We start from the raw sequence: 13,001 nt of genomic DNA on the forward strand, positions 1-13,001 counted from the left end.
TCTGAATGAATTCTCACTAACTGATCCCTAAACCGGGCCTTGTCTCGCCCCTGATTTTCTCGTTTTGTCTTCTTTCATACTTTCTGTTCATCTCTCTCTTGCTGAGACCAGTGCACTGTGTGCCTGAGTGGATTCAGCATGTGACATCAACACTCTGGCTGTTAAACAGAGCTGTGGCAGGTGGGATTGCTGGAGCCCGTCACTTTCTCTCCTCTCTTTCTCACTCTCTCTCTTGCTCGTTCCTCATCTCTCAGTCTGCTCTTATTCACTGTGTATGGGCAAAGCGGGATAACATGGACACTTTGGGTCTTTTTATGCTGCTAATACTTCTGTTTTTCCAGTGGATGCCTGCCCTTGCTGCTGGTAAGGTGAAAATTAACATAATAACGGGCATCATGTGAGATTTTTGGCTTTGATTCTGGTATTTGATGGTTTGGGTTTTCCAGTTTGAGCCTTAGTAGAAGAAAAGTAGTAATTTCCTGATCTATCTTTTATCCTCTGCCTTTTCTTTTTTCAAAGTGAATTTTTAAATTTGGTTTAACCAAAACAGAAATTTCAGGAATTTTTTCTCTTTTGTTTGTTTTTGTTTTTTTTCAGAGGAAATCACCTGGACTTACTCTGGTAAGTTCAAGTTCCCAATGTAGCTCATTAAAAAACAGATTATTTTATTGAGTGATAGTTAGCACAACATTGTCTAGATTTATGGTTAGAGTATGTTAGATATCTGGGGCAATTGTTTTTTGTTTGTTTTTTGTTGTTTTTTTAGCACTTTAAAAAAAAGGAGCAAAGTCCTGAAGTCAATTTTGTAATGACCTGAAAACAAATAGAGACATTTCGTACAGTTTAATGTGTAATCCATTACGCAATCTAATCTGATAACATCAAAGACTTGCACAAGTTTTGCATGAAACAACTAAGCAGGGTTTTCACCTGCTTGGCTGCACATGTTAAATCTGGATCTCTAAAATGTTAAAATTCTGGTAAAAGCTTCTGTAACTGGGGTAGGATTTAGGTCTTCCCCTCCCATATCTTCCACCCTTTCTCCCTCTGTTTTTCCCCTTCTCTGTATTAGTTACAGTTCAGCAAACTGGCACGAGGGCAGCAGCCACACAGAGATGATGAAGGGGTGGGTGGAGGCCGGTTGAAAGGAAGAAAGCTAGAAAAAGCCTGAGAGAGAGGCTGACTGGGAGAGAGGCAGGTGCACGAAGATGAGTGTGTTGGACAGAGCAAGGGAGATGGGACGGAATGAAGCTAAAGCAAAGCAAATCGCACAGTGTATTGTTGCAGCGCACAATATCCTATGTGTTTATTGTGTTGTTGAGGCACACTGGCTGCCTATGCTGCAGACAAAGACATTGTGGGAATGAATGGGGTGCACAGATTAGCACCCTTTGCATGTATTCAGGAGAGCAGCACTGATATACAGTACATGCAGAATACACAGCAAACTTTAGAGTCTGTACCAGGAGGCAGATAGTGTATATACATGTGTGTCTAGGTCTTATTATACTGGATATAGAGGCAGACGACTGTAAGATTGTGTTGCAGTACATACGGTGTGTTTACTAATGCAGAAAATCAGTTTTTATTAAGCACAAGGTTGTGAAGTGGAGAATCACTTGATGTCAGAGATTTGTCTTCACAGGAGTTTAGAGACAATTAAGGGAAAGTCGGTGATCTCCTCATCACCCTCTCAATGTGTCTTTGTTTTTAGCTGCATTCAGGCCGGTTGTAGCATGCTTTGAGAGGTAGGGTGGGTGCATGGGGGTCATAATTTTCGCCTCCAGTCACCATGGAGACCTCCATGACAACCAGTTAGGGGGCTGCAAGACTTTGAAGTTCTTTGCTGTGAAGAGTAGCTAGTGAGGGGCAGTGGGCATTTGGCAGATTAGAGAGGGCAAGGTGGGGGTTACATGGAGACATGGAGAAAGCAGTGGGAGTGGACATGTGGTATGCGTTTACATAATTAATGTCAAGTCCCCTCCTCAATTCCTCAATTTCTGTGTGTTTGAGTGTAAACAAAGCCTTCTGAATTTACTGTGTCTATGCAGAGGAAGTGTTGGTTTTGCAGAGGTATAATGTGCTTTTAAACACAGAATCAGTGAACCTACAGCTGCAAATAACATGACAGACCTTGCATTTTTGTGTGTAAAAGGTGTCAGTGGTGTGCCTGTTTTCTAAAGCATTCCTCGCTTTGCAATTGAAATTCAGGTTCTTTGACTCACATGTCGCTCTTTCTCTTTCCTCTTTTCTAAGTTTCTTTTATCGTGCAATAGAATAGACCAGTCTCTTTTTAATTCAGTGAACCCAGGCCTCAACTACCCTCCTCTCCCTCAGTTTCTTTCTCAGCGTATCTCTGTCCATCTTTCCATTAAATTCTTTAAAAATAATTAATCTTAATACTCTTTAATCTTTTATACATTAACAGATATTACATATTAGATATTATGTGAGCAGGGGACCAACATTTCATAGTAATTTCCTATGGAAGCCAGCAAAAATATCTGAATCTTGTACAGGTTATTATATACTTTGTTTTTCATGCTCATCAGGTTATAATTATATAAAATACTGACACTGTCATTCAATAATCAAGTCAGTAATTATCAGTGCCACAACAATGGTTTTTCCAGAATTTACCATCATCTGCGTTAACCATCCAAAATTAAGCATCACATTTTATAAAAAAAAAAAGAAGCAATTTTAATGGGTTTTTTTACATAGCTGTAGGAATTTACTCATAGTACAAATATAGTATTTATGTTTTTTAAAAAGCACTGTATTTTATGAAAAAATGGACTCTCATCAACAATCATAATGCACTTTGTTAAATTAGAAGTAATTTTATAATCTTATCTATCATTGCACATCTATTGTACATGGTTTATTTGTTTATTTATGTTTTGTGTCTCTTTGACCACAGATATCTGCATTAACTAGCTGTTTAGTAGCAAATATCATCAACACATATCATTAGTAATCAGAAAACACATATTACTGCTTTTGTGTTTTTTAATGTTGATATTTTAAATCTACTAAGTAATAAACAGAGTAGCCCCTCAGTAACCTTTGTATTAATATGTTTTGATCAATTTGAGCCTTACGAGGCACCAGCATCACTAGAATAACATTATTTATGCTACAAGAACCAACACTAACACTAAGAAACACACACAAAGCAAAGGTCTAAGAGTCCAAAAAACTAAAAACAAGTCTTTCCAACTCCTCACTCATTCCTCATTCAATATGCGATCATGCCCACACTGATTTATGAGGAGTCTGACAAGTAAGAGCCCAACATGGTTAATGTGGTCATGCAAAATATGAAAAAAGACACTGCGCTACTATTATTTGTGTTAATTAAACAACTACGTAATGTTAAACGAGTGACAAATAAATATATTAGGACAAATAAATATTACCAGACATTCAAAGTTGGGTTAGAATATATCCCCTCAGGTGACAACCAACGTTGATTAAGCAGTTGATCCACTGCTCTGGTTAATAAAAATTAATGCGGTGCTGATTTCTTTGATTCATTGCTTAGATCCATTTCCCTGCATGTTTGGATGTGTGCATGTTTTTGCCACGAGCCTGTGAACCTAAAGAGCACATAGAGGAATAATTGTTCTGCATAATTAGAGATACATCAATAGAAGCTTTTCACTGAGCCAGTGAGCTGTGTGATTGAATGACATCAGTGTAACGGTCTTTCCTCTGTCAAAGGCTTAGTCGGCCAGAGTGAGTGGTCAGAGTATTTCCCGGATTGTGGTGGTACCTCACAGTCTCCAGTTGATGTGATGACCACGCAGGCTAAATACGACCCCAGTTTGATCCCTGTGACTCCGCTGGGCTACAGCCAGCACGGCAACCAACCCTTCACTATGTACAATAACGGACACACAGGTAACTTTGGCAGCCAGCTCATTTCCCGTTCCAGTTTTACGGTCTGCCTGTTTATACTGGAGTCAGATGTGGTCAGCAAACTTTTATAGCTCATTAATTACTTTAGGAGATTAATAAGAGATGACTTGCAACTTTCCATTTTTATATCCACTTTTAAAATTGTAGATTCTCATTATACACTTTCCTAGAAACAAGTCACCAGTGTTGTTTATTTCTCCATCAGTGGTGATTGAACTGCCAGAATGGATGGGACTCGGGGGGCTGCCGTGGTTCTTTACAGCCATACAAATGCACCTCCACTGGGGCAATGACGGCCCAAGTCCCGGAGGCAGTGAACACACCATTAACGGACTGAGTGCAGATGCAGAGGTACATTTAAACACATCTGACTGTTAACTACCAGTAACCACACACATACAGTTAAAGTAAATATGAAACTCACCCACAATACATGATGCGTCACTTAACATAGCATGGACTAAACAGATTTGTAATATAAAAATTAATAATAATAAATAAATGAATAAATAAACAACAAGGACCAGTATAAAGATGTTTATTCATTCATTTATAAATATAAAGACAAATATTTTTATAAATATAAAAGTTTTTTTCAGCTGATTTAACATGTATGTAAGACACACTTGTGTAAAAAGGTTTTCTTGGAATCTGCCATTACATGTGTGACATACACAATTAAGCAATGTGCATGTCACACCAAATTCCGTGGCAGCATGACGGCAGGCAGATTTCTTGGTTACAAATATGTGACTACACACAATATGTATCAACAATTACAGCAGTAAATGTGTGAATTTGCAGATGGAAATAGTCACAAAGAAATTCATCGCTTCCTCTCGCGTGCATAAAACTATGTAAAACGGCTGTGCTACAACTATTACTTTTTAATTAAGTAATAGTCAAAAAGACAGACAAAGATTGATAGAAAAACACTTTGAGAATTAGCAGTCAATTCAGTTATTTTTCTATCAAAAGTGAAAAAAACCCAACTCTCTTTTTAAAAATGTATCTATTTATCTTTGGCACATGCAGTAAATGCAGTAAGCATTTAACTAAAAATTGACACAATTAAATGAGAGACTTTTTATATTCTCTGATAAACTATTTTTGATTGTGTTTTTCATTTTTTAGTGATGATTGAGATTATATAAATATTTGTTTAAATATAACATATTAATAACAAATATATAATATACCCTCCTATAAAGATAAATGTTATTTTAACAAATACAATTATTTATTTTTGGAATTGCATCGGTATATTTAAAGATCTTCTTATATTTTATATTTAAATCTTTGTGTCACTTTTTTGTTGATTTAATTTTGGTTTACTGTGATAATGAAACAGCCCACTGACGAGAAGCTAAGGGGGGAAATGACATCCAAGAAACATTTGTGTTGATTTAATGTTAATTAAAAAAAAAATACAGAATTTAAAAGAGGGAACGACACGAGTAGGTGACCGAATAAAATTTGGAAAGAGTGAACAAGGTAGAAGAAAGAAGGTAAAAGAGTGGAGTAAGGATGAAGGTGAGCTGAATATAGATACACCTTTAAGAAAAGGACAATTATCATTTTTTAAAAATGAACTTGGCATTTGGGCTTTTACAGCATAATGAGACATTTCAGTGCTTTTCAGGACTGAGTTTGCATCCAGCTTTTTCTGTCTGTCAGTTTTAAACCCAAGCCTCTCTTTGCCCCCTTCTTCCTTGTCAGAGTGAATTTTTAAAAATACTGCGTGTCCTCCTACTCCCTCCAGCTCCATGTGGTGCACTACAACTCTGAGCTCTACCCAAACATGTCTGCAGCGATGACCCAGAAAGACGGTTTGGCTGTTTTAGGAATTCTCATTGTGGTAATGAAACAATTTTGTCACACAGCAGCTATCCATATAATCATAAAAAAGTAAAAGGTGTAAATCTTACACTCATTAGCTGGAATATTTTTGAGCATTTTAGTGATCATTTAAGCCCGACTTTTCCCAGACAGGTGAGGAGACAAACCCGGCGTTTAACAACATCCTCAACTATCTGAGTCGCATCAGGCACGCAGGTAAGTCTTCTTCCACTTCCACTTTATTCCTAAAGCACTTTAAAACAAGAAAACAGCTAACCAAAGGGCTTTACAAAAAATACGAGAACAAAAATAAAACAATAAATCAGCTATAAGTGAATACATAGGAGCTGAAGAACATTAGAAATAGTACAGGTGCATACAAAGGGTAAAAGTTTAAGAGAGAAACTCACACTGGGTCAAAGCCAAGGAGAAAAGGTGTGTTTTTAAAAACAGCGAGAGATGGAGCCTGCCTGGCCTCCAGCTATAGCTCATTCCACATTTTAGGAGCAAAAGCTGCAAAGGGTATTTACACATTTCTTCTTCTCCTTTCATCCATAATCAGACCAGAAAGCGTTCATCCCAGCCTTTGACGTGCAGTCTTTGCTTCCTGAGGATCTTGGGCGATACTATCGATACAACGGCTCCCTGACAACACCGCCGTGCCACCAGAGTGTTATCTGGACCCTTTTCCATAAAAGGGTTCAAATCTCAGTAGCCCAGGTCTGCACATCTAAAATCTCTAATCTCTAAACAGTGCAAAAAGAGAACAAACATGCCTCATTTTTTGCCCAGCTAGTTATGTTTTTCCTCACTAATATGAAACAGGTCGATTGAGCATATTGAGTACAACATTAATCCTATTTTTACTTTAAAATCAAAGTGAAATGTATTATTTTTTCATGAGGCGACCGTGGCTCAGGGGGTTGGGAAGCGTATCTGTAACCGGAAGGTCACCGGTTCGATCCCTGGGCTCTCTGTCCTGGTCGTTGTGTCCTTGGGCAAGACACTTTACCCTACCGCCTACTGGTGTTGGCCAGAGGGGCCGATGGCGCGATATGGCAGCCTCGCTTCTGTCAGTCTGCCCCAGAGCAGCTGTGGCTACAACTGTAGCTTGCCTCCACCAGTGTGTGAATGAATAGTGGCATTGTAAAGCGCTTTGGGTGCCTTGAAAAGCGCTATATAAAATCCAATCCATTATTTATTTATTTTTTTTTATCATGATAAATATATGTAAAAACATATCTCACAGAACTTATTATCCCTTTAAGATAACAAAACATTATCTTACCAACAACATATTTACCTGTTTAGACATGTTATGGCTTCCTGTGGATGTGACGAGTGCATCCTGCAGCTGTGCAATGCTCATTGGTTGTATCTGCCTCTGATGAGAACATCAACCCAGCATGTCCCAGGCAGACATATCAGCACTAAATACTGGCCGAGGAGCTGCCTGCATATGGTCCAGAAAATCCTGTCCTACTCCAGCAGTGTTATATTTTCTTTATTTGTAACAGAAAGTGTAAACTTGGAATGTTTTTGTGACTTTGACTTAACTTTCAGCACTACACTATAACTGACAGCTTTTATTCTACCAGAAGGATATAAACTTGCTTTCCGCGTGCAGTCTAGAACTCAGTGTAACTGCTCTTCTTCTCCTTTTTATCTCTCCACTCCAGCTGCTGAAGTTGGAGAAAATCCTTTACTCCAGTAAAGCTGAAGAACCAGACAGGATGCTGCTGCAGGACAACTACCGTGCAACACAGCCACTCAACCACAGAGTCATCTTCACCTCCTTTTCTGCAGGTCAGACAGAGTAACTACAACCAGATAATTAAAAGAGACATGAAATTCTCTCTTTCATGTTGCTGTGGTGCACAGGAAGTCACATATTTGCATATGAGCACTTAGAAAAATGGTACTTGGTTAGAATATTAGCAGAATATTCTTTTTAGCCTTTCAGACTGAAGAAATGCAGATTTGGGACAGGTCGCAGCCAGTCTGCTTTGAAGTGTTACCACACTTTAGCCCTTCTACACTGAGTGATTGTAATGCCAATCTGCTGCTCGTGATACAAAGAACAATGAGTACAATAAAGTCAGTGGGTGACCATGTAGAGCAAAGCAAGCAATTAGTACAATGTATTTAAAGCGTGAAAAGTGAGGAGAAATGTGGGAATACTAATGATTGCCGGTGATTTTGTTTGAGAGACAATAACCTTAGGATGGCATGATTAAAGAGAAAAAGAGAGAGAATAAGGGGAAGTGATGGAAAAGGAAAAAGTGTTTCTTTGCAAGCTTATTGGAGAAAAGGATTTTTTAGAAACTGAACACTGTCTCTATTGTAATCGCAAGAGAAGAGGGAAGAGGAAAAAGAGACAGAGAGAGAAGTGAAAGAGAGAGACAGAGTGGCAGACAAAAACAAAGGAGAAAGAATTTGTGTAAAATGCTCATTGTAATGAGTGGCTGAACTGGAAAGCCTGTGATATCAGCACTCTTGAAAAGGCAGCAAGACTGAGTGGACATAACATTTCACAACACTACGAGTTGAACAGCAGATACTGTCAAGATAAACCGATTGGTTGCTCCGTGTGAGACGAAAAATAACAAAATGATTATTTATTCTGTATTTTGTAGAATCGGGGAAGGAGCTCTCGTCTGGTAAGACTAGCAGTTATTTCCATGCATATCTTTGCTGTCACTTTTTGTAGAATTGCTTTTTTAATTCGCTGAATTGCTTTATTTCTGTATTTCTGTTCACTTTTTATTGCTTTCCTGTTTGTCTCTGTGGTCATCCCTGCAGGAGAAGTAACAGCCATAGTGATAGGAGTGATGTGTGGCTGTGTAGGCCTGGCGGTTATCGTTCGCTTCATCGTGAAGACAATACGGTAAAAGGTTTTTACTGCATTGCTTCGTGATTTCCATAGTCTCGTTGCTGTTTTTTCTTTCCACTCTTTCAAAAGCACATTGTGGTCTTTCTGTTTTTCTTTTTGGTTTCACTTTACTGTTTACCTGTAGAAACTTTGGGGGGGATCGCCTCACTCCAACTCCTTTCTCTTGGCAGATTTTTTAAACTCCTCCAATTTGAAGCAGTCGTGGTAAACAGGTGCTTTACCTGACCTGAATACTGACAGAGCTTTTGGATAGCACTGACTGTGTCGGGCGTCCTCAGCGCAGATCTTGGATCGGCTTATAGACATATTCATTCTGTTTTCGATCCCTGTGAATGAAAACAATGGTGATCTCATAGTAATCTACATATAAATCATTAATTACAGTATGCTGACAAGCAGACATAAATTAGAGTCCAACGAATACACTGGCATGGACAAAACTGTGGATATATTTTGATTTAGTTACAATATCAGATGGTTTTAACTTAAATATGATCATTTTTACCATTACCAGTGTTGGTTGGGCTGTAATAGAAATGTAAAGAAAGAAATGAAAAGATAAAATTAGCACTAAGATCAGTGCTGGGAATAATCCGATCCTTTGACCTCTGCTGCAATAACATGCCTATTTCATAATTCGCTGCCTTCTCTCATGATTACCACTGATTAATGAAAGTATGAGCTCTTCCCATGCCCGAGCGATTTAACTCTTTTCCCCTTGGATGCCTACTATGTGTAAACACTGTCTCTCTTTTTTGTGCTGAACAGTTTCTGTCATATTTGAGGGCTTTCCTCCAGGATGACTGGGTGTTTGTGTCGGCGGTGGTGGTGGTGGTGGTGGTGGTGGTGGTGGGGGGGGGGTGTATATAAATAATATGCACTCAGGTGTCAAACCTCATCAACGATGGTACAGCGGAAGTCGTCAAATGTTGTCTTCATGGGGGAAAGAGCTAACATCTTCACTGCTTTCTTCAGCGCTTCTCAAAATGGATTATTAGATCCCTCGAGGAGTTTGGGAAACCATCAGCTTTCATTTTGTTAATCTGCTTTAAACTTTACATTAAAATCTCATCTCCGGTCCCTCAGACTAACGAGAGCACAGTGGGAAGAAAACACTTGCATACAGCCTCTTTGAAATGTTAACTCTCTGTTTTGTTCTTCTGTTCCTGTCATGTGATTCCATCTTTTGATCTTGTGACAGCTCTACCTCTAGCTGGGATGTCCTGCACAATAACCGGCCTGCTCCCATGCCAAGGTCACTGTTCAAAATTATGACCCCTGACCTCAAAACTTTAATTTCAACCTCTCAGACGTAGTTTATTCTTTTTTTAACCACCTATTCACAATAACTTATCCTCATGAGTTAGACATTCTTAGAGTACCTACTAAAGACTGTGAGACATTTTAACTTCCAAGAAAGCCTCCAGAGTACAGTTAGAATTTCTTAAACATCTGTCATTAGTAAGAAGAGTAGTCCTTAATCCTAAAGTTTTAGGTGTTAGAGTTCTGTCCTCTGTCTTCTAATGTACTCAGTGCTCACTGGATACATACGTGACTGTGTTGGACTGTCTCTTAAACTGTAAATTTACATGGGAAGGAATAATAATATCTGTCTCTACTGGCTAAAGTTTAGTTGATTTAAAGTGGCAACAGGAAACTTTTCATCATTCGCTGCTCTTGCGAATAGCTGATAGCTTTCCATTTTTAAATACTCTTGTGTTTTAAACCAGTGTAACAACGTGAGAACACAAGGATCCACTAGAGTCTGAATGGCACATCAAGGCTTTCTGGGGACACAACCTCTGATTTCTTCTAAATGCACTGACATTTCTGCACAGAAGCTATAAGGGGGCCGACTGTGCATGTTTTTCTAGGCTGGACCAGATTTTTCTCTGCATTATGGTAGGCTCCTTACCTTACGATATAAATCGCCATGAGGCAACTACTGTTGTGATCTGATACTTTATAAATAAACCTGAACTGAACTGAAATGCATTTTACTGAAAGGTGTTAATAGTATTTTGTCAGCCCCAGCAACCTGCTTCAGTAACCTGACACAGCTTCTGTGTTGGATTGCATTAGATCACATGTTTAATGTTTCCCAAACAGAGTAAAGCTGGAAGGAAATGAAAAAAAAAAGACAATACATTTTTATACCATAACTTTTCAACTCTATGAATGCGTTTTATAGTATTACATGGCAGTTGATATGACATGACCAACCTGAAAGACAGGATATATATCCACAGATTCTTAAAGCTTCTGTTACGACATCTGAATGAACTGCCAGGACATTTATATGAATGGGGGCTTGTTTACTCCACCTCTTTCCCTATGACAGCTGCAATAGGCTCCAGCTCCTTCCTGTGACCCTGAACTCAAGTGGAAAAAATGGATAAGGATAGAAGGATATTTATATACATTTAAAGCAAAATGTCATTAGTATATCCAAAATATGTGATGAAAAAAATGTACTCTTGCTGTACTGAAACATGACAATGACACAGTAAATCCAGTGGGCATCCTTTGTTACATGTCATCCTCTGCTAGTTTATTTTCTCTTGACTCTACTAATTTATCCCCTGCCCTCATAGGTTCCTAAAACACCCGTGTTTGATCATTTTTAGTTTTCTTTTTTTGTTTTTTAATCATATAATGGAGCCTTACCGGGGCTGAGCTGTATTTTTGGACAAGGAGCGACCTCTTCTGGATAAACTACACTGACATTTAAAAAAAAAAAAAACTGTCTGAGAAGTTTTGAAGTATGTGCGATTAATCGGTGGGGATAACTCTTCGCTTTGACGTTTCAGGACAAAGGATTCAGAGAAGGAAAAAGAGGAAAAACAAGACATGGCTATGAACTCGACTTCAGAAGCAGAAAATAAAGAAGAGTCCTTGCTGTCACCTCAGAGTGTGCCCTAGCTCACAGCAACATCAAACACTGTCCCTCTCATCAGTGAGTTTATTGCTGATCCACATCTCCTCAGGGGAGAGGAAGCAACATGTTTTTACTTTATCATTTACAAAACGCTAAAAGAAGAAGGAGCAGCTTATGAAAAAAGCGAAGGGACTTGGACACAGGAGAAGCCACCTGCTGCCCGGACCATTTCTGTCTGGCGTATGACATTTCCTCAGTTTGCACAGGGAGCAGTTGGTGTAAATATGCAGTTTTGCTGGGGGGTTTTCAGGTATGGCTCATGCATGGCTGGAATATATGACCGACTCATGTAAATACTTTGGGGGATAAACATTCTGTTGTTTTTATCACAGTGGGGCGGTATTTTATCTGTTCACTTTGTTCTTTGAACTGTAAGCACACGTCACTTGGCACATTAATAATCCTAATTAAAATTATTTTATTTTTCACTAAAACCTAAGAATTGAAGAAAATTTGATAACAATGCACACGAGAGTTGAAGCAGGTTTTATTTGTATAAAATACACGATATCGGAACATTTCTGGCTCTGAACTGAAATCAGCAGATTTTGTTGTAAATCAGTTTTATTTATGTGCATTTAGTTATTCCATCGAGGGTTTGGGTGCTATACGTCCTCTTTATGTGTTTGTTTTCAGCTAACTTGTCAACATGGACACCACATTAAAACACCTGAATGTCAAACTTGCCGATTCTTGATTACATATGACCGCGTGTTAATATCTGGCTCACAAAGTGGTTTTGCATGATTGCATGTGATCAAGTAAGAAGTGTTGAGAGCTGTGGAAGTTTGAGGATGCTGCTTGACATAAAGTTTTCCCTATTCATTCACCTTAACCCTAACCTTAAAAAGTGAATTCCTAACCCAAAATATCATGGCCATTGTGTGTCTTATCTGAAATCATGAGATGGAGCAGTGGGCCAGGACAAAACTGTTCATGATGCAGCAGAGCCACGTGTCATATTCATGTCATACAACCTGACAGCTGCGAGGCAAGGCTGTCTAATTTTGTTTCCTCTGCCTTTCCTACTTGAGGTGGAGGGTGCTTTCACATCTGCAGAGAAAAAATAAAAAGACTGAAGAGGCACTTTTGATATTTGATACCGAAATGTAACAAACTTATTTAGGCATTTTTCTTAAATGAAGTAACATATCAGCAAAAAGAGTAACGTGTGTGTTCATGATGCAAAATACTACACCAGTAAAACACTTAAAGCTGGAGGTGTCTCTGGATTGTAGTGGTTAACATGGTTGCTTAGTAAGCAGAAGGACACTGGGTTGATTCCTGCTGGAGACACAAACCTGCTTCCTGGGCCTTGTGTGTTAAACTCAAACGTGCTGACGAGATCATGATGAGGGTGCAATCCAACGGAGCTTTATTATGAAAGCATACCGTACACGTGACCAG

At 38.8% G+C, this 13,001-nt stretch overlaps 1 protein-coding gene across 4 annotated transcripts; it reads left to right on the forward strand.

The window, feature by feature from the left end:
• The first annotated feature begins 209 nt into the window (after positions 1-209).
• On the forward strand, positions 210-12,680 carry ca14 (carbonic anhydrase 14). 4 transcript variants are annotated; one of them, XR_015131535.1, is made up of 13 exons: positions 210-363; positions 598-621; positions 3,727-3,906; positions 4,130-4,275; positions 5,687-5,782; positions 5,913-5,979; positions 6,326-6,483; positions 7,443-7,569; positions 8,400-8,423; positions 8,566-8,650; positions 8,827-8,868; positions 9,858-10,558; positions 11,467-12,680. XR_015131535.1 is itself a non-coding variant. In XM_086311684.1 (13 exons), the coding sequence occupies exons 1-13, from the start codon at positions 294-296 to the stop codon at positions 11,576-11,578; spliced, it is 1,185 nt and encodes a 394-aa protein (XP_086167810.1). In that variant the 5' UTR covers positions 210-293; the 3' UTR covers positions 11,579-12,680. The 4 variants fall into 4 exon arrangements, 3 of the variants coding, with proteins under 3 accessions (XP_086167810.1, XP_086167811.1, XP_086167812.1); XM_086311684.1 differs by having other exon boundaries at positions 9,858-9,911; XM_086311685.1 differs by lacking the exon at positions 8,827-8,868 and having other exon boundaries at positions 211-363; positions 9,858-9,911.
• The last annotated feature ends 321 nt before the right edge of the window (positions 12,681-13,001 follow it).

Source organism: Aulonocara sp. 'chitande type north' Nkhata Bay, linkage group LG11 (genome assembly GCF_057382095.1).
Source record: "Aulonocara sp. 'chitande type north' Nkhata Bay isolate Kocher_YH1m ecotype deep benthic linkage group LG11, A_spYH_male_GT1.1, whole genome shotgun sequence".
NCBI lineage: Eukaryota > Metazoa > Chordata > Actinopteri > Cichliformes > Cichlidae > Aulonocara > Aulonocara sp. 'chitande type north' Nkhata Bay.